The sequence below is a fragment of the Triticum urartu genome, chromosome 5 (assembly GCF_003073215.2).
Source record: "Triticum urartu cultivar G1812 chromosome 5, Tu2.1, whole genome shotgun sequence".
Lineage (NCBI taxonomy): Eukaryota > Viridiplantae > Streptophyta > Magnoliopsida > Poales > Poaceae > Triticum > Triticum urartu.
Genome location: NC_053026.1, coordinates 6,222,683 through 6,246,710, shown reverse-complemented (window position 1 = coordinate 6,246,710; position 24,028 = coordinate 6,222,683). Strand labels below are relative to the sequence as shown.

Genomic DNA, 24,028 nt, shown 5'->3' with positions numbered 1-24,028 from the left:
GCGTGTGGTTTGGCTCTCGGCGAAGAGCCTGACACCCGACGTATAGGGAAATTCCAGTAGTGCAAACTCCACACTGATTCTATCATGGCTTGGATGCAAGCAGCTTTCAGTTTGAACCTATTCCTTATTGTTGGCTAAGACAAAGCTGGTATCACAACATCTTTTGCAGCAAATACCAGTGCGAGCAATGCCATAAGCTTCTATTGTTTGCTCCTCTATTTCTAATTATAGCAAGAGAGAAATCTCGAGTAAACTGAAATGGAAACTACTCACTCCGTTTCAAAATACTTGTCGTGGTTTTAGTTCAAACCTCTATTTCTAGTTCTACGAAGAGAAAACTCTCAGGTAAACTGAAATGGAAACTACTCCCTCTCGAGTAAACTAAAACCACGAAAAGTATTTTGGAATGGAGAGAGTATCTGGGAGGTAGATGAGGATCAAATCAGAGTTGAGAAAAGATCTTGTGCCTAGCAACCAAGGAAAATAATTATTGTGAGACAGAAATAAAATCCCATTTTGCTCCGCTAGACAAAAAAACTAATGGTTATGAAAATGAGAAGACCAATCCCATATTCATCTAAAAATAATTACATATAATGTTTTCAAAAATTAGAATAACCACCAGAATCCATCATGTCCCCTGACACTCAACATAGATGAAGTAGCTCAGATCACACACACATGGCAAATTCAATTGCAACGAGTATGCACCCATTATCGAAGGCATGAACATTTCGGGAACAGAATACATGATGCATACTCATTTGGCAACTGCTTTGTGTTACCAGCGGCCCTTTTTTGGTTAATGTGGGTGTCCCCAAAACACTTCGTCCCAACGAATTAACATAGAACCAATCAAAGGTGGCAGGTCCCGTAAAGAAAACAAGGTCTTGATTAACACAATCAGCGATGCTCGATGCTGATTTTCACATCTCCTACAATCGGTAGCAACGCCTGCTCCAACGCACCGACTCTTGGATCTTCTTTCCGGCAGTAGACCTTGATCCTCTCAATGCAAGGATAGCTGCCCGAGCCTGATGCTGGCAAAGCGGATTCAGAACCCTCGCATCTTCTACATTCCTCCTGTAGTGTATCAACATTAAGGTAGTATCACTAAGAGGTTCCGGTGTGATAGCAGATCAACTCGTATTTAGAGATGGTTCTGGGTGAGTACCATTTCGAGCTTTAAGGTTAGCTCCTTCAGCTTGGGTGAGCGCTGGAGAATGTGAAGCAGTGGGTAGAAGTCAGCAGCCGTGCACCAATCGCCCAGTACCAGACTCATGAGGTTGCTCAACATCGGACACGTCCGCAAACCTCTCAGGAATTCGAGCTTCATATTCATCAGAGATGAAATCAAAATGATAAAAAACAGAGAGTTGAATAATTTGACTATTCGATATTTCCATGCTAGCTTGTTAAAATAATACCAGCACATGAGACGGAAACAAGTAAGCTGAAAAAGTGAAGATCCTCTGGATTTAAATCTGAGAAGCAACTATGTAACAAAATCTAACTAAGCAAGCAAATACATTCATCTAAACTTGTATGGATATGGAAATAAAAGGAACTAGTTCGTACCTCGGGTAATGGCGCATGCAACTCCGAGGTTGTGGCATGTGAGAAGCCATCAAGTAGACCATAGCCCATTATTGTGTTTTTTCTTATGATGAAACATGTCATATCTCAGATTAATGAAACTTGTTACTAGAGAAGAGAGATCTCTTGTTACCATAGCACCAGAATAACATGATATGCCAACGATAGACAGATGGGTAAGGCTCCTAGCACAAATCAGAAGACCCTCGACGACAAGGCACTGAACTATATGCAGAACCTTGAGTGACCTCGATGTGATCTCCTTCAGATCACAGAAACTGCACCTCTCCAGCTCTAAATGTTCAAGCACAGGGCAGTCACAGTTCAACGGCCTAAAGAACACATGTCTCAAAGAGACAGATTGGAGCATGATTGTTTTGAGGTGCTGAGAAGGAAACACATAATGAAATGAGATGGTTTGACACATCATAAGAGTTGCTTCCGTACACCCCCTTGCAAAAAGTAAAAGAAAAAAAAGGGTATATTTGTCTCACTAACTAAAACTGTTTTTTCGACAAAGGACGATTTTATTAACTCAAAATGTAGCATCGAGTGGATACAAAGCATTATGAGCAACACTCGGCCTCTGCATAACTAGGATGCACACAGCCGAACACCAAAAGTCTAACAACCAGAAAAAAACAAAAACCGACAAATCGGCAACAGTAGAGTCCTATAGACCGACACTCTGCCTATGTCAAAAGATGAGATGGACCGATCCGGAGGTTATGCTGCCACCCATGCTGGGCAAAAATCTCCGTAGCCACCTGCTCCAACCACGTACACACCGCCTTGAACAGCGGTTGGACCTTCGCTCGTTGTAACATAGACCACGTACGAAGCGAGTGCGTACAACAAAAAATAGCCTGCAAAGAACAAGCATTTTTGTCATTAAAAACAAAATCATTTCTACATAGACAAAGCGACCATAGTAAGGCATACGCTCCCACCCTCAATAGCGTTTTGAACCTATTTGAAATACCATCCAACCAATAACCAAAAATATTGGCAACACTTATGGGCGGATATAAACTTGACGCTATTTGGATGACTGACCACGTAGAACGTGCAAAGTTGCATTAGAAAGAAAGGTGTTTGATTGTCTCATCATGAGTACAAAAATAACACTTCTTATTCCCTTGCCAATTGCGTCGTGCGAGGTTGTCTTTGGTTAGCACAACTCGCCAACGAAGATACCACATGAAGACTTTAACTTTTAGTGGTATCTTCGACCTCCAAATTTTCTTATTATTACTTACCGATACCTCAAAATGTGTGAGCGCACAATACATAGGGTCTATGGTGAAAGACCCTGATGTAGTAAGGTTCCAGCAAAACACATCCCAACCTTCAGTCAGGCTAATCGCATCTAGACGGGACAAAAGATTATGCCATTACATAAGTCGGGGGCCAGTCAAATCCCGCCGAAACAAAATATTCGGGGGGATGAACTGAGCACCTGCGCAAATAGTATTATTCTTATCGTGAGCAATGTTGTATAAGTCTGGATATTGTTCTCGGAGACTGGCACCGCCTAGCCAGATGTCTTCCCAAAAACTAATCTCCGACCCATCATTTATCGTGAAAGACCCAAAGCGAAAGAGATGTTTCTTTACCGCCATTAGGCCAGCCCAAAATGTGAGTCGTCAGGTTTCCAATATGTCCGAGACACCGCCTTGTGGCTTAGATACTTGTTGCGCAGTATGGTTTGCCAAACACCATCCTCAATAAGAAGTTTGAACAACCATTTACTAAGGAGAGCCTCATTCTTGACCTGCAGGTCATGAATTCCACGGCCACCTTGGTCTTTCGGCCTACAAACCACACTCCACTTGGCTAGTCTGTATTTTTTCTTTTCCCCATCTCCTTGCCAAAAAAATCTGGATCTGAAATAGTCCAGTCTTTGCAGGACCCCTTTTGGGAGTTGGAAGAAAGAAAGCATATAAAGAACCATATTTGTGAGGACAGAGTTAATCAAAACCAGCCGTCCTCCAACAGAGAGCAGCTTGCCTTTCCAGCTGCTCAACCGTTTCTCTAACCACTCTTCTACATGCTTCCACTCCGCAATGGCCAGACGTCGATAATGAATCGGTATTCCCAGATATTTAATTGGGAAATGGCCATGTGCGCAACCAAACAGGTCAGCATAATCGGAAAACTAATTAAAACTGTTGGTTAGTTATGCCGCTGCCGATCCAAGAGCGCCATTTGGGATTGAGTGAATGCGTGATGGGATGCAGCGACTCCAGGCACGTGGCTGCTTGCGCTGGTTGCATCCAGATGTACGTAATGCGCGATGATGGAGATCGGAGAAGCTGCATCCTCGACGGCAGTAATGGAAGAGACCGCGGCAAGAACCGTGACTGGCCTAGCTCTCCGATGAGTACATGGGAAACATGGCTGGCCGCACACATCGTTGTGAAAAAAAAGACCAGTCAGGACTAGCCCTTGGCGGCATATTTTTATAGAAGAAAATCTCTAAGCACCCCCTCGGCCGAGCCAGAACGGGCAACCTGCGCTCCCACAAGGCTAACCAACAGACTGATGGTCTGTTCCTCACATTAAAGACAGTATAACCGAGCCTAAACGGAGCCCTCTCACGCATTAGCAATTTTGGCCGTCAGATGTTAGTTATCGATCATTTATGGCCGTCAGATTGCTAAGGAATCTCGTGGTTTCCCGCTAAGTGGGCTGGCTGTCCTGCGAGCAGCTACTCCGATGGCCAAATCGTAGCATTCTGGTTTAATTGGGCCAACACCTGCAAGAAGCCCACGTAGTCCTCTATTTCATTTGACGCAGTGCCTTGCGATATCCCGAAAAGAAAAAAAATGCCACGCCTTGTGAACCCTAATGGAGGAGACGACAGACGAGGATGGCTGATGGCGCGGCGGCGGCGCCTTCCCCGACGACAACGGCGAGCCACCATGTTCCCGGCGATCTGGATAAGAGATGGCGAACCACCACGTTCCCGGCGATCTGGATGAGCACCATGGTAACGGCGCGTTCCCCTCACCCGATCTTGAACTCAAGCGACTGCTGGTAGAACCGGCGTCCCCAGGCGAGGAAGAGGGCCGTCATGCTTCCGCCCTCCCTTCACGCATGTTGTTTTCTCTGCAGGTATCGTTCGATTTCGTCGCCATCCGTCACACACCCAGATGCTCTCAGATCCGTTAATCTCTTCTGGGGAAAAGAGAAGAAAGCGTGAAGGTTGACCTCTAATATTTGAACATATGGCTTTTGGTCAAATGATCTTCTGTATGTCTTTCACGCAGGAAAAGCTGAGGCCGACCACTCTTCACTTCAACTGCAGCATCCATGGATCCTGGATAGATTAGCATGTTTCCTGGTGATTCCTTTTGCTCCTTCCTTTTACGTGCATCAAGTACATCTTAGGCTCTTCTCTCCATATTTTGTTATTTCTGGCATAGTATATTGGGCAAATATGCAAAAGCCAGTGGCGGCTCCAGAAATTTGCAACCGGGTATTCATGTGTATTCATTTTGCCAAAATCATTGCTATTTTCTGAAAATTGTCACTCTTTTGCCAAAATCAACACTGTTTTGTAAAAATCATGGGTATTCACATGAAGACCTAAGAATACCCCTAGCACCGTCCCTGGCAAAAGCCCTTCAGATGAAACAAATCGTGCACTGTAAAGTGATTGCCCACCTGCCAGGCTGCCACCACAGACCTAATTATGGACAACAACATAGAGACAGGCTTGCTACCACTTCACAAACATATATAGAGAAGAACAACCAGGTTAGATATAAATATGCAGCTTCCTTGAAAGATTCCTAAGAAATATTGTTATGTTAGGTGCAGCAAATGAACCACATTAATTGTCAGTTTCCGACCAATCAAAATATCAGAATCAGCTGTTTCAGTGGAGTAATCAAAAATCGTTTTAGTCCAGTACACGGAGCCTATTTCAGCAATAAAACAAGTGAAAATACTTGCAGGGCTACAAAGCTTGCACACGCAGTTTCGTTGGATTCCACTGTTGGCATTTTTACAATGGATTCAGGGCATGTAAGTGCATATGGGATATAAAATTTGGTACTATAATGTGTGCGTTCAAATCATATATCTCCTTTCAATGTGTTAACAATCTGCTTCATGATAATTTTCCAAGAGATGAACTCAAATGCTCATTATCTCTCCTGACATAAAGTGACACCCCTTGGTAGCGGGTTACTTGTCATCATCAGCTTTCTTCGTAGTACAGTTTGGGTATATGGTAATAATAACTTGCCCTGTGCTATTACGCAAATAAATAATTCCTGATTTTACATTGGTTATGCTGTCTTTGTTGCCACCTTGATTTGAGAGATGCATCGTCACAAATTGACATTAATATTTTTTCATACAAATTTGCACTCTTCCAGCTCCACATTTATTGTCACTTTTGTCAGTTTTGCAGTCCATTTACTTCTAAACATGGGAATCTCAAGACGGAACGAATGCGAGTATGGCAGGTTGCGTCTGAACTTTGTATGATAGAGGATTGAATGGTATTGTCCAGTTCTGCTCTACGCACGGACGGCTTAATGTGATGTGCTGTGCTAAAGAATTTGTCATGTGTATAACATTATTCCTCTCAAAATTCACGTCTTTGGTTTATACCGTAATATGACAGCTGCCTCAAACAAACCATGCAAGAGTTTGTGAGTTTATGCTATTTGACTACAAATCTTACATGAATGCCAGCTATTTCAACATCAAGGTTAGCTACTCTCCTTCCTGTAACATGAATTCTTATTGCAAAATTTACATCTATGTCCAGAAATTTATTGTTCATTCATTTTGGTTATCTTCAAGTCTGCTGCGAACAAACATAAAATTCTGATTGTATTTTTTTATCATGAATTCAATACTGAAATATACTTATTGTATGTGATGACCTCTATGGTAGTTCAGTCTACTCATGGAGTCATGGTAAATATTTTACCATAAGCTTCAGCAGCTCATTTTGGTGATCTTCCAACCTGCTCCGAACAAACATAAAATTCTAATTGTCTTTTATCATGAATTAAATACTGAAAGATACTTATTGTATGTGATGACCCTGTGTGGTAGTTAAGTCTACTCATGGAGTCATGGTAAATATTTTACCATAAGCTTCAGCAGCTACCCTAATTTTGACCATTATTTATGTTTTCATATATTCCTTGGCCCCACTGGTGTAAGACTGAAATTTTGGTAATAAGCAATAAATCAGTGTACACAAGAATTGACCGAACAACTGAATGTGTGTAGTATGCTAATTTGAGTCATTTCCAGGTTATGTGTATGATAGTAAATTGTAATGCAATTCTCGGCGATGTGTTGTTAGATGTGGTGCTGGAAATTTGCAAATATGTAAATACTAAATTTCCTCTCTGTCTTTAAGATTGTCTATTGCAGAATATGTGGTCAAATCGTCATCCCCATTCTATTCAGAAGTTTGCTGATGTAAGGCAGGCTAGAGTTTACGCAGTCTTGTTGATTTCCCTATTTCTGAAATAACAATGGTAATTTCAACTTAGTCAACAACATGTCACAAGTAGCACTTAGATGGTGTAGCAATACTTGCTCAAAGAGCCATATTGGAAAGCCACATTTTCAAGTGACAAACACACATATGGAAGGAAGACAAGCACAAATAAGGAAGGAACAAAAGATCCACAGACTCTGTAGACATGTTTTGAAGGTACAATCACAGGTCACCGAAGTAGTGCTATGGGTGGTTGCAAAATCCATGTGATGTACGTGTTGATGAAAGCTTTTCAATCTTCTTGCTCTATATGTCTAATCATATGCTGGCAAATTGATAGATGTTCGCTAGATTAACATTTTTATCTGTGCCTGCCTATGTATGTGCAAAAATGCTGATAGTGTGGAAATGTCAGAACAGGAGATTGATATGAGATAATCATCTCTCATACTATAGTTCATTTATGAGAATGTAAATTTGGCTTTTTTTACTTTGTTCCTGTCGACATATGCTATCTCATAAGCATGCCGAAAAAATCTGGCTTCAACAAAAATAGAATTATCTCCCAACTTAGCAATCAATTTTCTATATATTTGGAAAACTTCCGGTCCATATATCGTCAAAATGGACGGGCGCAGCAACGCGTGCCTTTAATGATCTAGTCGTCGTGAAAGACCGTGCCTAATCCCGAGAAGGTGGCAGCCACGTCCATCGTGGACCACATCAACAACAATGAGCAATTTTCTTTTCTGGACGTTAACAACGATGAGCAGGCGTTTTTTTTTTTTTGAGCCGGAATACCTCTCTATTCCATGAACCAGAAACACCAACAAGATCGCTGGTAACCAAACCACGAACAAAGTCCAGGACCCCATCCGACCATATAGCTGAGGATTCGAGTCCTAGTCTGGTGCCAGATTGTCTCTACTTTATTACAAGCCCTTGGGCAAAATGAGATGCTAAAGCGAGAGAATTTTAAACTAGCAAAGCACTTGATGTCCCGGAAAGTGACACCATTGGCATAAAGATCGTGTTCCTTCCCTTGGATAGCTTGCATTAGCAACACAGGGTCTGTTCCCACTTGAATAATGGAATTCATCACCAACTGTTGAACTGCATATAAGCTTCTGAGACACGACATGGCTTCAACAGCTAGTGGGTCATTAACATAAGGAAGGTGGCTAGCCCTTGATGCAAGAGCAGTACCTGTCGAGTCTCGAGCAACGAAACCCCAGCCTTCGTGTGACCTGTCTGCTGCTGCACTGCCATCAATGTTGATCATGATCATATCATTCTCCGACGCCTTCCAACTTGACACGGGTTTCGCTGGTTTGTTGCCCTCTTTTTTCTTTAGCATTTCACACTCCTGTATTAGCCGGTGGATCATATGGATGCCCGCGCGCATCAGCAGACCTTCTTGGTTCTTGGGTGTTCACCTTATTTTGCACATTCCACCAGACCCACAATAGTGCTACACATTGGATTCTCTTCTCCTCGTTAAGTTCCAGAACTGCATTAACCATATCCTCTGCATCAAAATACTTGGTAAGGGTTAATCGCGTCTCTTCTAGGTTCATTTGCCTCCACACTGCTCGTACCATTTTACATTTCAGAAAAGTGTGTGCTCCATCCTTTTTGAACCGCCCACACATCGGGCAAAGAGTGTCAGCATCAATACCATGCCGTTGAATGCTCCATCCATGTGGCAGACTGTTGTATGCAAGCCGCCACAAGAAGTGTTCTATTTTCGGCGGGCACCCAACTCGCCAAATCCTTTGCCACCGGAAGCTGCTACAACTCCAAACTTCTCCCTCAGGTCTGCTATTAGTAATCTTCTGCTGTTCACATTGCATTATGTATACAGATTTGACACTGAAATTCCCCTTACTGTCATAATGCCATGCCCACTCATCCTCAAAGTCATCATGCAAAGGTATAGCTAGGATAAACTGGGCATCCATAGGCTAGAAAATATCTTTGATCAGTCTTTCGTCCCACTGGCCCATACTTGGATCAATCAACTCGCCTACTTTGTGGATGATTGTTTGGCCCCTAGGTGTGATCGGCCTCATGCATCCGTCCAGCGGGAGCCACGGGTCTGACCAAATGGTTGTGTCACTGCCATTTCCTATCCTCCTGATCAATCCTTGTTTCAAAATTTCAATGCCTTTGAGAATACTTCGCCATGCATATGATATTCCATTCTTTTCCTCTGTTTGAATTACCTCTGTATCCGGATAGTACCTAGCCTTGGTTACTTCGGCACATAGAGAACTCGGATTTGTAAGCAGCCTCCATGCCTGATGAGCCGGCAGTTAGAAGAGATGAACCACATTGATCAAACGTAATTAGGATTTTTTTTCATGTACCAAATTACCCTTTCTCACAAAGGGGTAAGTTCTAATCTCCATCGTCGATATAAGATTTAATAAAAAAAATACTCCCTCTGTAAAGAAATATAAGAGCGTTTAGATCACTACTTTAGTGATCTAAACACTCTTATATTTCTTTACTGAGGGAATACATGATACCATCATCCACATATCAACAAACTTGTTATATTTATTCCGAACGATTCAGTTATTACAGTATCTTCCCTCTGAGTGTTGTATTTGCTGGTTTCTGCTAAATCTTTCAGTTTTCCTGGCAGCAGGTAAAAAACGTCGAGGAGTGGGATCCTTAGCAGCAAAAGCAAAAAATGGCGCCACACGCAGAGCATGGTAATCAGTTGGAGTTGCAACCAATCATAAAGTTCTAACAAATCTTAACAATGGGATCGAAGGCTCAAGGGTTGTCCGAAACAATGTTCATTCGCAAGCTATACCCCCACTCAAAATTCACAAACCTTTTATGTCTCAAAGAAAAAATGTTCATTTTTTGGAATCTCCAAAGAGACCGCCACCTCCCCCTCCCGCTCACCCCACCACACACACATTGTTTTCTTTGGTCCACCGAGGACCTACCACCCTAGTCGCTAGAAATGGGGACGGGGAAGAGGCTTGTATTGATGTTGAGAAAATTTACATATTGAGGGTCCATATACGAATGTTCTAAATGGTTGTGATTAATGTGATCATGTACATTCATTTTGATCACATAGCTCATACTGGTAGTGAATATGGTAGCACATGTATGGTCAGTAACACTAAAACTCTTCTCGAAAGAAGGTTCATGCTCCTAAAACCAATAGCACTAGATACAAGTAAAAAAAAACACCATTCACTACAATATATTTATGCCCATCTCTAGCTGAGATGGAGAGCACAAAGAAGTATGTAATTCCCAACCACTATATATACATAACGATGGTTTCCTTTAAGCTACCAGAAGCACTCTCCGGTAGTACTCTCCAAGAGCCCAGATAGGGAATATGTTCCTGAACTGGGCATAAGTGAGCATAAGGTTGTGGTTGGTAGCTCCAATAATGTCCTGTCAATTGAGCAAACATACCAAGTTAATCGCAACATACTACTAGGAGATCACCTAATTAACTTGGATATTTTTAAGTTGCAATCTTTTCATTGAATTTTGTGAAGGTTGATTATTTTTTCTGCATGTACATCATCGTACTATTACTTGCCCTTACGAGGAAAACCCATGATTTCGTTGCACATAAACTAAGAGAAGGGATAAGGACATATTACTTACTTGCTGAGGGAACTCTCCATCCTCTGATTGGAAGTTCATCAGAATCTTGGCTGCTCTATGTAGACATGCAGGATCTCTTTGACCCTGTTCACTCAAAAAACATATTGTACTATAGTCAGCATACAACTAATTCAATTCATAATGATATATGTCCATTGTACTTATGAACTAATACATGATTTGTCTATAACATTGTGTACAATTTACAACTTAACAAGTGATCTAAATAGTAAACAATAAAGGACATGGATGTAAGATTGACAAGAAGGATAAAAATTGACCTGCCCGGCATCAATTAGGGCCAACATGGCCCAACTAGTGTTAACTGCATGAGCCCTGTTTCCTTCAAGATTGGTGTAAACCTATATATGTTACAAGTTAGTTAATTAGGACATGGTTAATTAGATTAATTAAGACATGAAACAAAATAGGTCTAGAATGAAGAAAGTTAATGTACCTTGTCTTGACTGGAAAGGTAACTTTCTCCCCACCCTCCAGATGGGAGAAGCTCCTTGGACAAAAGAAATTCACACGCTTTTCTGATTGCTAGGCTATTTACATACGTCCTCCCTGCAGCAACCAATCCTCTCACCCCAAACCAAGTGCCATATGTGAAACAGATAGCCCAACAACCATACCTGTAGTTCAAATTAACAACACATGTTCAAATTATGCAGAGGCCAGGAATTTAATATTTCAAAATCTTTTTTGTGAAAATAATCTTCCATTTTGTAAGAATAAAAAGACATGAACTTCTAGAGAAAATTTAAAGAAATTCAAACCATGATCCATCACTCCATTGGATGCTCTCAATGTAGTCTGCAGCCTTTTGGATACAACTGTCTATCTCTTCCAAGCGACTGTGTTCGGGGTACATTTCTCTAAATAACACTAGACCCTGAATTACTGATGATGTACACTCAACATACCTGCATGTGAATCAATAGAAGAAGGTAGACAGATTAATAGAAAATTAGCAACATAAATAACTAATTAAGCATTTGATGGTTAGTGTCCCTTACGGATACTCGATCATTATGCCGCCAAAGCTCTCAGAAGGATTCAACAACTGAAGTGATTGAAAAAATAAAAGTGAGCATGACACATGTACGTATAGAAAACTTATAGTCGGTTGATTGGTAGAACCAAGAATTGCTAAACGACGTCAACTTAATATGGTAGATTAAACTAAGTGTTTCTTCCTCGCATGTACTAATCCTCGTGCGTTCTAGAGGAAAACTCTTCCTTATGTCTTTAGTTAGAATAAAGGAATTATATATGGTAGCTCACCTCAAGCCATTCATAAGATCTTGTTAGCTCATATGCACCAAAACTGCCATCGTCATTCTGCAAAAGATTACGCAATAAGACTTTTAAAACTTAAGTTGTTCATCCAAGTAGTCAGAAAATGAAAGTCTCTTAATTATTAACTGTGAGTAATCACTTGAAACTAGTCTTGGCAAAAGAGAACACAAATATGATAATTAAGACTGGAAGATACTAACCATCAAAGATAGTAGAATGTTGACTGCATCATCAAGTCTGCTTGTTTCTATAGGCTCATCAACCAGTTCAGGAACCTTAGTTAACAACAACAAAACCTGAAGAAATAATGAAATCTTAGCTTATTCCTATCAGTGTGTCGTTGGTTTCACTCCTAGAATTGGTGCCTTGTATTGAATCAGTTCCAGAGAAAATAATATGGAAAATTTTCCTTTGTATTGAATCAATTCCATGGAAAGAGTATCCATGATAATTTGTGTTAGACTCAACACCATGTGGCCCCATTTACTACGGAGGTCCATGTGGCCCAAGTATAGCTATTTCGTGTGACAAGTCCCACATAGGGGATTTAGCGTCCCCTAAGAAACATAGTGAATGTGTCCTGTGTATATAAACTTATGTTCCAAGAGTAGAACCTTAGGGTTAACCATTTTATTCCAAAAAAACATTTAGTAAAAGCAAGAATAGAAATACAACACGGGTCTTATGCATGTATGATGTCACAATTTGGGCCAAGGTGTTGCACACTTAGACTTGTTAGTTTTCACGCATGCATGTTAGCCACGGTGAAAATCTGTGCGTTCTACTAATTTAGCCTACCAAAGTTTAAAGAAATGGGCCGAAATGGTAGTATTTGCACAAAGGTTTTGGTTGAAGAATACAAACATAATGTGCAGGGATCATGGTTTTAAATTTAAGTTTTGAATATTTCTGTGTAGCCAAAATCAAAATGTATTTTGAAAATTATTTTCACTTGAGTTTGATTGTGATCCACCAAAATATTTTGAAATTTCAAACTATAATTTGAAATTATTTGAATTTGTTTGTACTAATGAATTTACCGAAATATGTTGGCTAAAAGACAGGTATTTCAATATGTACCGCAATTACTAAAATTTTAGAAACTTCAATGAAGTTACGCTGAAAGTGAAAACTGTGGCGAGGACTACCTTAAATGCTTCTGCAGTACAATCTGATACAGGCCACCCTTGGTCAGCAGTTGAGTGTGTCCATCCACCTTTTGATAGATGGCGATACCACTTGCTTTGGTCTCCAGGGCAGTCCGCACGAATCTTTAGGCACATCAGATACACATAATATTGTTGAGTATCTACACCTAATTTATTAGTGTTGGACAATATATTACCATGCAACATTTTGTATATTTACCTGGGAATGTTTGATATAGTCATGAGCGACTTTAATTGTATGGCCAAACTCTTTTGTGAGGCCGGTAGCAAATATAGCCTGAACTGTCAAAGCTGTATCCCATAGCTGGCTGCCATTGTAAGACTACACAAGATGTTCTAAGATTAGAGTAAATTTAATAGTACAGATTATCATTACATCAATTAAAAGCATGTTGTTAAAACATACATTTTGATGACTCTATTAAATGAGTGAGTTTCAATTTATGATGTGATCCTACTTATTTTGTGCTAAACATATATGTTCTTATTCTCCCGCTCTCATACTAGCTACCATCCATGACTTCCAAAAACAACAATGAGATAGTCTTGAGTTATATTCCCATAGTATTTCAATTGGATGGACACCTAAATCTCTGTCTTGAGTCAAAATACGTTATACATTAAAAAAACAAAGTGAGTAAGTGACTATCATACTGATTTTTTGAACATATGGGTGGAACTATTTGTGTTTTATAGAGGAGAATTAAGCACTAAAACTCAAGTGGAGTGGACTTGAACTTGGTGGGATTCTACACATCCACCACTAATATATCAGTGAGTTAGACTGATTGCTAATATAAAAAAGGTTTGCTGGGCATTCACGTGTTGTCGTATATATCTATATATTTGAACCAATTAGGTAAATGAGACATAAGAAATCAAATTGTCCATATCACTATGTCTTGTTATTGCCCCCACCTCAGATAATGCTAATAAAAAATATCCCAATGAAGAAAATATAATAAAACATGAAGGAGAACTCGTTGACACCTTCATCTTCATGCCGTCTTCAGCAACCCATAAGAAATCATATACTCTTTCAATATGGAGTTTGAATGCCTCTGACTTTGGATCTTCTACCCAGCAACAAATCATATTCAACATCTATTTGTAAATTTAAACTAATTAGTTGTTGTTAGAGAAAATAATAAAAAGAAACAAATATAGTTGATAAGCAATGTACAAATTTACTAAACTCAACACAAATATAATGATAAGTTGTAGTTTGGAGCTATAAAAAAACAATGATGCAAAGCTTACTCAAAGTAACATCTCTTTACCTTATTGAGAGGAGCAATGCATATATATTGAGTTGTTTCATCCTCATACTTTATATGTTTCATGACAATGTCCAGAGCTTTCTTTCGCAAATTGCTGCCAGGCCAGTGCATAAGAACCGGTTCACCAATTTTCTTGAGAGTGGCCCATACAATATTCTGTAGTGGTGAATGGGGATAATAAAGATCTTCCTACATTGCAAGCAAAGTTAACATTTTAGATGGCAAGACTTCCAAAAGGCCATAAGTTATGCGATCATGGTTAAAGAAAGCCTAATATTTCATGCCACTACCTCTTAACCATAGGTATAATGAGGCTAGGGTTGACTATGATTTTACAATGCTTATTTGAATTCTTGTGTTCTTCTTATTTCAAGAATAGACACTTTAAAGACTAAAATCCCCGTGTTCTTTTAATTCTCAAATTTGTATAGGAATACATGTCATTATGGTCCTTTTCCTGCTCCTACAGTTTTGACTCCAGTGAATCAAAGATTTCCTTAATATTTTATTAGCAAGAAACGTAAGGTTAAGTTTCAAGATGTGTTGAAAGAAGGGTGTAGTGATGTGTGGTGGTATGGTTTTCAAGGTGCGGTCGGAGGTTGGCATTACAAGTGTTGCTGCAGCATGGATGTGATGTCTTGTTGTGCCCTTTCGGGATTCTTGGGAGTGAGGTGAGAGGTCTTTGAAGGTGGTGTGAGGCTGGCAACTGGCAATAGAATAATTGTTGTCAATTTGCCATCTTCTTGAAAGAAGGTGTGGCCTGATTCTGACCGCCATTGTAGATGTGCCTTCCAACATGATTTTGGGAGGCATGCGATGTCATTAGTGTGCTTCTATGGCATTGAGGCCACTGTTTGTTGGTCTAGAGTTTGTTGTAAATGTTTGTCTAGTGATTGCGGATTTTTATCTCTCATAGGTTTTCAGTTGTAATGGCTTATTCTTGTAAAGTTTTATCAGTGCATCGAAGCACAAGCTTTGTGTTTTACTAAGAGAAAAAACTATTGAATTGTACAACGTTGTACGGTAGTTTCATTTGTTCACCAGTGCAGCCTTATGCACCTGCATTGCCTGCTATATTGTAGTGAAAGCTTAATTTTAAGTTGTTTTCATGTGGTGTATGCTACACTATATCAAATATCATGATTGTATAACCAAAAGGGTCGAACACGAATGTCTAGACTCGACAAAAAATACCTCAAATCAAAAAGTAGATGACATAGTTGATAGGAACGGTCAAGTGAATATGAGCGATACCTTGGCACACCCATTGCGAGCCTTGTCCCAGTTAATCTCATTATACGGGACATTGTAGAGCTCTTTCCTCAAGTCTAGTACAATTGATGTAGTAGCACCCACAAACCTCTTCCCGTATAGGTATGACATGGGCAAATATACCAACCGACAATTACACCACATGCGCCCTGTTTATATGGAACAAAAATAATTAGTAAAAGTTATTAAATGGCAAGAATAAGCCTAGTATGTATTTGGTACTCGATGCATTATTTTCTATCTTCTATCTCCTGTTTGTAAAAAGATAGCCTTGCTCATTGTTGAACTATAACCCATAATGAAACCCATGTAGGATGTCTGCAGAAAATACAATTTTAACTTTTGATAGACTATAGTCCATACACATGTATGGATTTTAGTCTGATTGCATTAATTTGTCATAATAAATAAGGTTGTATTCTACTTGAGCGGATAATTATGTGGCATATTCGATCACATATTTTTGTTTTCATCTCACAATGACATATACTATACAAAATATTTTATTTATTATTATGAATTATTAGAGATTTTCTGTAAGCTTTACATCTGAATTTTAGTTTTGCAATGGTAGGCCAATTGTTACCGGGTATACCCTTAGTAGGCAATGCAAATATGGTGGATTGAGTAGTTCTGCGGTGAAATCAATGGTGATCCCTTGTTCCATTAATTTAGCAAGAATTTAAACAATGTTCACTAGTCCTCCTTAAATGTGAAATTGTGAACTTGTTTTAAAGATAAAATAGTGACATTTTCCAAGTGGAACCAATCTAGGTAGCTAATTTTTGTAAAAATTAGTATGTCAAAACATTAGGTAAAATAGTATGGATCGAGCCACATGAGAAAATTTGAAGGATGAATTCAACTACGGAAAGGAATAAATTTAAGTGTGAGGCCCTAACCTGGATGAATAGGCAAGAAATAAGGCATCATCCATAGTTCTGGTGGCAATGGGTTGTTCCCGGACCAGTCATATACCCCAAGGACCTAAAGCAAGAAGTTAAGGGAAATATCAGACAAGGGACCTCTTTAGGTTGAAAATCTAGCATATGTTCAATGATATGGTCAATAAATCCAAGATTCTCAACTATATTTCATTTCCTTCGGAGATCAAGTGCAAAAGGAAATGCATATCAACATGTACTAGAGTTATGGTCATGTTCCCTACCGAAAGAAAGAATTTTCCCCACGATGGTGTTAAAGTTGCTCCTCCATGATCCAAGATCCAACTCCGAGCTTGTAGCATGGCTCCGCATGAATCCAGCCCCTCCCCAAGCAATCTCAAAGCAACATAGTTCATGACAGTACAGAACATTGTGCTTGTTCCCTCAATATGCAGTCCCCAACCCCCGTCTTCATTCTATACTTCAACAATAATATCAGCAAATACTTGTCCATTTTTTTAATCATGTCAGTAGGCATGTATACGTGCCTGATGATTGTAGAGATACCGCCGAATCTCTTTCTGATGTTCAGATGTCAACACAGTAGTTAGTGCTCCAGTCACATGCAGTGCTACAATCTGAGAGAAATGGTCGATGCAAATCAAAACATGAAAAACCAAACATCTACTTATGGAGATGGAAATAGATTATTTTGACTTTATTTCATACATATTGAAATCATAAGAAAAGGTCTAGAAAATTGTTGTTAGATACGAGGAGAAAGTACCAAGCTGGGCAAGAGAAATAAAGTGCCAGCGTAATCCCCCGGCCAATGACCATCATGTGCCTGGAGAGTGGAACATCGGTTGATTGCCCTCCTCAAAGATATCAAGACATCGTCTTCTTCTATGTGATACCCATGTTGTTCCAGCTTGATGGGAGGAAGGTTCATCTTGAGATTGTTTGACTTAGAGAGCTACACGACAAAAAAATTGTTAGGAAATGATTTTCTCTCTCTTGAGAAGCCAGTAGGAGGTCGACCTTTGGGTGGATAAAAAGAGGGTTATATATATAGGCAAAATGGCAATAGGAAAGCCAGATAGATTATTCTATATATTTGTTCAAAGGTAGAAATTTTTGACTTTTTAAAAAAGACACCTTACAAAAATAAACATAGTGAACATCTATTTTCTCAAATCTAAATTACAGAACTTCACGATATCCTATATACCTAAATAGTTCATCCCTACTACCTCAATTATCTTAACATGCACACATGCCACATCATCAAAGACCCACCACAACATTCATGAAAATTATTTTTCATTATTAGTTGTTTCCCACGGATTCTATTTATTTCAACATGCACACATAAGCCATGCACACATATCACCTCATCAAAGTTCATTATAGTATAGTACCTATATTCAATAAATATTTTGCAACTATACAATAATCCAATACAATATATAATATGTATTTTCAGTTATATATATTATTAATCCAAATGTTTCATATGACCAAATCTTGCGGGGTATCATCTAGTTTGATTAATTTTCCAAACCAAAATCTTGGAGAAGATAGGTAGGCGAGCCTAGTCCGACCAAGTGTGCAGATAGTCTAATTCAAGTTTTTTTCCCTTTTGAGGAGGTTTTTCTTTTAGGGGATGCGGAGGTTGAATGAGAGAGCGCCTCTTCAGCTCCTTACGCGCTACTTTGTTTTTGAGCCAACCTTACGCGCTACTTGGGCGAGCTGGCACTCACGCGCATGCTTGCGGGCCGCGGCCCATTAAAGTTTACTGCTTGCTCGCTGCATTCGCTTGTTTCTAAGGAAAAAAACCAGGATCCGGTTTTTTATATAGATAAAAACATGTCAATAAAATCATAAATTCGAAAACAAAATTTACGAACTTTGAGAAATAAGAAAATATCTAAAAATTAATGAATTTTAAAACCTTTTTGATTTAAAAAATCAAGAATAATAAATATGTTCACAAATTTGAAATTATGTTTATGAATCTGGAAAAAGTATTCAAGGATTTTAAGAGTTCGATAATTTAAAAAAGAACTAACAGATACATATACAGTTCACGAATTTGGAAAAAATAATGAATTTGAAATTATTTTTGCAAACTTAAAAAAGGGTGCACGAATTGGAAAAAGTTTAATTTTTTTAAATCAAGGATTTATGAACATAAAATGTTTTTCAATTTTTTTGTGTATTTTAAAGTTTGTTTACAAAATTGAAAAATGTTCACAAATTCAAAAAAAGCAGACAAGAAATAAAGAAAAAACATAAACGAAAATATAAAAGTAAAATTGAAAATAGAAATCCTAAAACACCCGGGAAAAACTAAAAACTATTAAAATCAACTAGAAGCTTCTAGAAACTTTCCAAAACAGTTGGGAGCTTCAAGATTCGGGATCAATATGGCCCGGCCCATAGAACAAAGGAGAGAGGGTATGCTCTCTGTACTGATTTACTAGAATACGGGGCTTTAAGCGTGAAATAGTAAACTTTAGCTTGTTTTTGAGGGACCTATATCTCGCCTATTCTATCTCGCAGTAGGCAATCCCCGAAGTGAGGTTTTTAGGAAGCTTCTACTATCAGTTCAGACCGGGAATTGAAGCTTCCGCATTATTATTTTTCTGTGTTTTCTTGTGTCCGTTTTCCTTGATTTTTTGTTTTAAATTTTCATTGTTTCATTACTGGATTTCTACCGCCTTTCTTCTTATGTTCTTTATCTTTTTCATTCTTATTTTTATTTTTGGTTTTGTCAATACATGAATATTATTAATACAAGTTTGGAGTTCTTGTATACATCTGGATTTTTTATACGTGTACATTATTTTTCAAATAAGTATTGCAAATTCAGCAATTACAAGTTTGAACTTTTTTAATATGTGCGAAACATTTTTAAATACACGTTATACATTTTTTCTGTATGGTATAGTTTTTTTACATTTGAAAACTGTTTTTACATTGTATCAGCATTTTTGAAAAAAATTCTCGAACATATTTTTGTTACGAGTGATTTTTGTTAAATCTTACCTACATTTTTAAGTAGTACAAAAAAATGTTTTTGAATTATGCAATTTTTTTAATTCCACGAATTTTTTTCTGAAATGGGCTAACACTTTTAAAATGTCATGAGCATTATTTTTGAAAGCTATCAACTTTTTTAGAAAGTTGTAGGAAATTGTTTTATGCTGTATTAACGTTTTCCTGATGTGCGGTGAACGTCTTTCAAAAATAAGTAAATTAAAATTTTGGAATATATGTACTTGGAATATTTGAAAACTTTAAACAAACGTACAAAGTAACTAACAAATGTAGAAGCAGAGAAGAAAAAGAAACGAACATAATAGATGTTACATAGGCCAGCCTACTAGAAGCGTTTCGGAGGCACCCTTCAAGCGAGGCACAGTGAAGATGGCACACCCATTTATGTTATTTGTATATCCTACAAATCCCGGATTTGGGAATAAAGGATTTGGGAATAGAAGGTTCTGTTGTGTTTTTCTAAAACCTTATATAAGGTTCCAGCCTGCCTTTTTCTCTGCATTTCTTTGTTTTTCTCCTTCGGCGATTTTTTTATTTAGTGTCCTTTTCCATCACATTTTAAAATATTATATGTTTCTTTGAAATTCCAAGGTTGGAGCTTTTTTCGAAAATGATCAGATTTTTTCTCAAATTTATAAAAATCGAAGGAAAATTCTTGTTTTAAAAATGTGTGCGAATATTCAAAAATTGTCCACGTTATTTTAAATATTCGTAAATTGAAAATTTCTTTCCTTTTTCTGAAAATTTTCGGAACTTTCAGAAAAGTGTTAACAATATGAAAAAAATGTCAAAATATCATAATTTGTTCATATTTTCCTAAAATATTTGGAACTTAAACGATTATTTTGTTTTTCAGAAAAATGTTTGGCATTTAAAAAATCGTGTATCAGTAAATTTTGAAATTTTTTCTAGAAAATGTCAGTACCTTTAAAAAATATTTTGTTCATGTTTTCCAAAAAACAGAATGATTAAAACTGTCCGCTACAGCAGCCAGCTTGCTCCAGGCTCGTTACAGTAGCTGGTTCACTAGCCACTACAGTCACTATATGGGCCGGCCCACTCTGAGTCCTGCATGTGCATTCGCCCGATAATCTGTGGCAAAGAGTGGCACATAGAAGCACCCACAGGACAATGTTGTTCCCTAATTGCACTAGTTAACGCCATGGTTTTCAATCAGGCCGAAGGAGAATTAGATTCTATGAATGTTATTGAATTTTGCATGGGGCAAACACAATGGTGGGATGTAGCAGCGTAATCTTCACGGAGTGTGTGTGGAAACCACAACGTTGATACGGAATGTTATGTTTATGCATTGTTTTTCCTGAGCCTAATTATGTAGCTCATGAGTAGCTAAGTTCAGCTTTGTGATAGATGTAATAGTAGTTGGGTCGATGAACCTATGGGTTTCTTGCTCAACAAACTAGGTTTTTTAGGCATGCTCAACAAACTAGTGGACAATGTAATTTGTGTTGAAAATTAATATTTTTTGAGGCAAGTGTTGAAAAATAATAAAGCAAGCCATGATGGCCTTTCCTAAAAAAAATGTGTACATCAACTCATCGAGGGTCATTTCTCTTGGGCTTTTGGGCCAGCTTTCAGGCCCAAAACGAGCTCAAGACTTCAAGAATAAGAAAGTTCTGCCCGGTTAATTTGGCAGCTAGCTGTCACATGTAAACGGTGAAGCCCTAACACGTGGAGGTAGTTCACATGCTATGCAAAAGTATGCAGTGTGAGTCACTTTTTTCATTCATTCACCTTTAGTTTTTTTAGGTAATCTAAAAGTGGAGTAGAATAACCCAGTTGACAATTTTTTAGAATTTCCTTTGTAAAAAGAGTTTATTATAACATGTATGCACAGATATATTTGTTGACATGATGTATGAAAATGAAAGTAGGTTAATTTTATGATTTTAGTGGTAATGCATAGAATTCTCATGCGCAGGATTGTTGAGAATGTATCAGATCATAGTTTTCATTATTTTTGTATGCATGGTGCTTGATGTCTCCGAGACAAGGTTCTAAATATCGGATATCGGGTTTGGATGGGTTTAGCTTCAACACATCGGGTGATATGTAGTTATATCATCAAAGAAAGAAATATCTGATTTTTTTACATTATTCGTGTTCAAAACATGTCTTTTTGTAAAAAAAGAGAGAATATGATATCAATGCTTAGATTCCTAGTTTATTAACTTGTTAATTAAGAGAAAATTTAAGAAAAACTCAGAAGATCGTTTTGTTAAGAATTAAAAAATTACAATATTTATATGAGTTTCTACAAAACATTATGCCTGGCTTTGGTAATATGATGAAGTTTAAATCCATAATGTTATTTACATTGTTTTCCGAGAAAGAATTGTTGTCCTCCATGGATCGGTCTATACTAGTGGACATGTCGAATTAGATATCGGCCATATCGGTTGATATAGTATGGCCGATATGGATATAACATACCATTCTGTAACCATCCGATATAGTATCGAGCTATGCTAGTTTGTACCTGAACACCAAGTGCACGGTGGCATGTATTATCGATCTCCATCCCAAAATATAGGACGTTTTGGTAGGCTAAAATGGCCTACCAAATCGTCTTATATTTTTAAACAGAGGTAGTACTAGAGACTGTGTGTTGGCTTTAAGAAAGAGAGAATGGAGACCTGCATGCGCATGAGGAGGTCGGAGCTGTTCTTCATCTGGTGCCGGCGGCTGGTGAAGTCGCGGCGGGCGGCATCAACGGCGGCGACCTCGTCGGGGTCATCCGCGGCAGGATCGAACTCCCATACCTGCCGGCCGACGTGGCCGTTGGTGGTGCGCAGCAGTGGGTTGCCGCTGCCCTCCGCGATCTTTAGCCTCCACATCTCTCCCTGGATGATTGATTTGTTAATTTGGTAGCACTCAGTACCTCCCTCACGCAGCTGCTATGTGATACATATATAAACCGGCCAATATATACGTGCTCGATCAGTCACCTAGATAAGTCAGAGATGTGCAGCAGGGATCGCGATGTATCTGACTAAAGGTGACGAACCATCTTTGTGGCTTCGTATATGCATGATTTATAAATATGCACCTAGATAAAATACACAGTCCGTTGCAAATTATAGGATGTTCTAATATTTTCTAAATCTTTAAAGAAAAAAAAACTCTTTTCTAAATCAAATGTATAGAGTGTGTTTGTCCACTCATTTCAATCCATATGTAGTTTATATTGAAATATCCAAAATATCTTGTAATAGTTAACAGAGGGAGTAATAGTTTGCTGGATCTGGAGAAGCTTCCATGGTAACAATGTTTACTTTGAACTTGGCTCTTAAGTCACACTTTGCGAATGGCAAAATAATTGTCTGAAAAATTCGTCATTTTACTGTTGTGCACCTGGGTATCGCTACTAGCTATAATGCTTAACAATCTATCATTTTGTTACTCCTATAAATATTAAAGATATTTTTTCGACCGATACACTATTTCTGCCCTATTTTGTTTGGGCTTGGTTGGATCGGGCTTCCCCAGTTCGTCCTGTGGTGGCAACGAGGGCCCGTCTGATTGTCTCCTGCAAGGGTGATGGTTCCTGGAGGAATCGGCCTCGGTAAAGGCTGCGGTCGTGGGGTTGTTTTGTGCTCACTACCAGAATTTAGGCAGTTGCCGACGGCCATATCTATGCCGACGGCCCCCGTCGGCATATATGGGCATACCCCGACGGCCCAACTAAAGCCGTCGGCGTAGAAAGGCCGTCGGCGTATAACCATCTATGCCGACGGGGGCCGTCGGCATAGATAAGCCGTCGGCGTTTCTCCGAATATACCGACGGGGGCCGTCGGCATAGAGCAGGCCGTCGGCATATCACGTGGGCCCGTCTACCCGGGCGGCGACGGCAGTTTGACGGCGTCAGGCTACGCCGACGGGCTAACGGTGGCCGTCGGCATAGCTACGCCGACGTCATCGATCCGCCGCGCCGCCATGTCATCGATCCGCCGCGCCGCCACGTCATCGATCCGCGTCGTTCGCCGGTCCCGTGGGGTGGCATTTCTATGCCGACGGCTAGGCCGTCGGCATAGGCCTGGCCCATGGTTTTTGCCACGTCATTGATCCCCGCCCTACGCCACGTCATCGATCCAGGGCTCTACCGTTCCATGGCCGTAGCTATGCCGACGGCTAGGCCGTAGGCATAGATTTCTAATAATATTTTTATATTTTTTTGTATTTTCTCTTATTATTTTTTATTTTTTTTCCAATACTAATTTCATTAACTTAAATGTACAGAAAACATATATCGATTGCCCGTCCGGTTATATAAGCCCGTCCGGCGAAAGTCAAAGGGCTAGATCTACTGGTCAA

At 39.1% G+C, this 24,028-nt stretch overlaps 1 protein-coding gene and 1 pseudogene across 2 annotated transcripts; both read right to left on the bottom strand.

Moving 5' to 3' along the window:
• Positions 1 to 903: 903 nt before the first annotated feature.
• On the bottom strand, positions 904 to 2,023 carry LOC125555688 (annotated as a pseudogene).
• Positions 2,024 to 10,099: 8,076 nt separating this feature from the next.
• Positions 10,100 to 22,617, bottom strand: LOC125506826 (cycloartenol synthase-like). 2 transcript variants are annotated; one of them, XM_048671531.1, is made up of 18 exons: positions 22,351 to 22,617; positions 17,418 to 17,606; positions 17,179 to 17,268; positions 16,915 to 17,106; positions 16,649 to 16,733; positions 15,729 to 15,895; positions 14,475 to 14,663; positions 14,113 to 14,298; positions 13,394 to 13,516; positions 13,174 to 13,296; positions 12,226 to 12,321; positions 12,011 to 12,067; positions 11,743 to 11,789; positions 11,503 to 11,649; positions 11,178 to 11,358; positions 11,002 to 11,082; positions 10,721 to 10,804; positions 10,100 to 10,501 (listed from the first exon to the last, which is right to left on the bottom strand). In XM_048671531.1, exons 1-18 carry the CDS (start codon positions 22,549 to 22,551, stop codon positions 10,388 to 10,390), a joined length of 2,352 nt encoding a protein of 783 aa, XP_048527488.1. In that variant the 5' UTR covers positions 22,552 to 22,617; the 3' UTR covers positions 10,100 to 10,387. The 2 variants fall into 2 exon arrangements, with proteins under 2 accessions (XP_048527488.1, XP_048527489.1); XM_048671532.1 differs by having other exon boundaries at positions 14,185 to 14,298; positions 22,351 to 22,616.
• Positions 22,618 to 24,028: the final 1,411 nt, after the last annotated feature.

Bases quoted from the DNA above. Each gene is read 5' to 3' on its own strand.
- LOC125506826 (XM_048671531.1), bottom strand. From the start codon at position 22,551: ATGTGGAGGCTAAAGATCGCGGAGGGCAGCGGCAACCCACTGCTGCGC. The intron at 13,297-13,393 runs GTAAATATACAA...ATGTGCCTAAAG, and splicing joins ACTATATCAAACATTCCCAG to ATTCGTGCGGACTGCCCTGG. The intron at 12,322-13,173 runs GTAGTCCTCGCC...TTATTTCTTCAG, and splicing joins GTACTGCAGAAGCATTTAAG to GTTTTGTTGTTGTTAACTAA.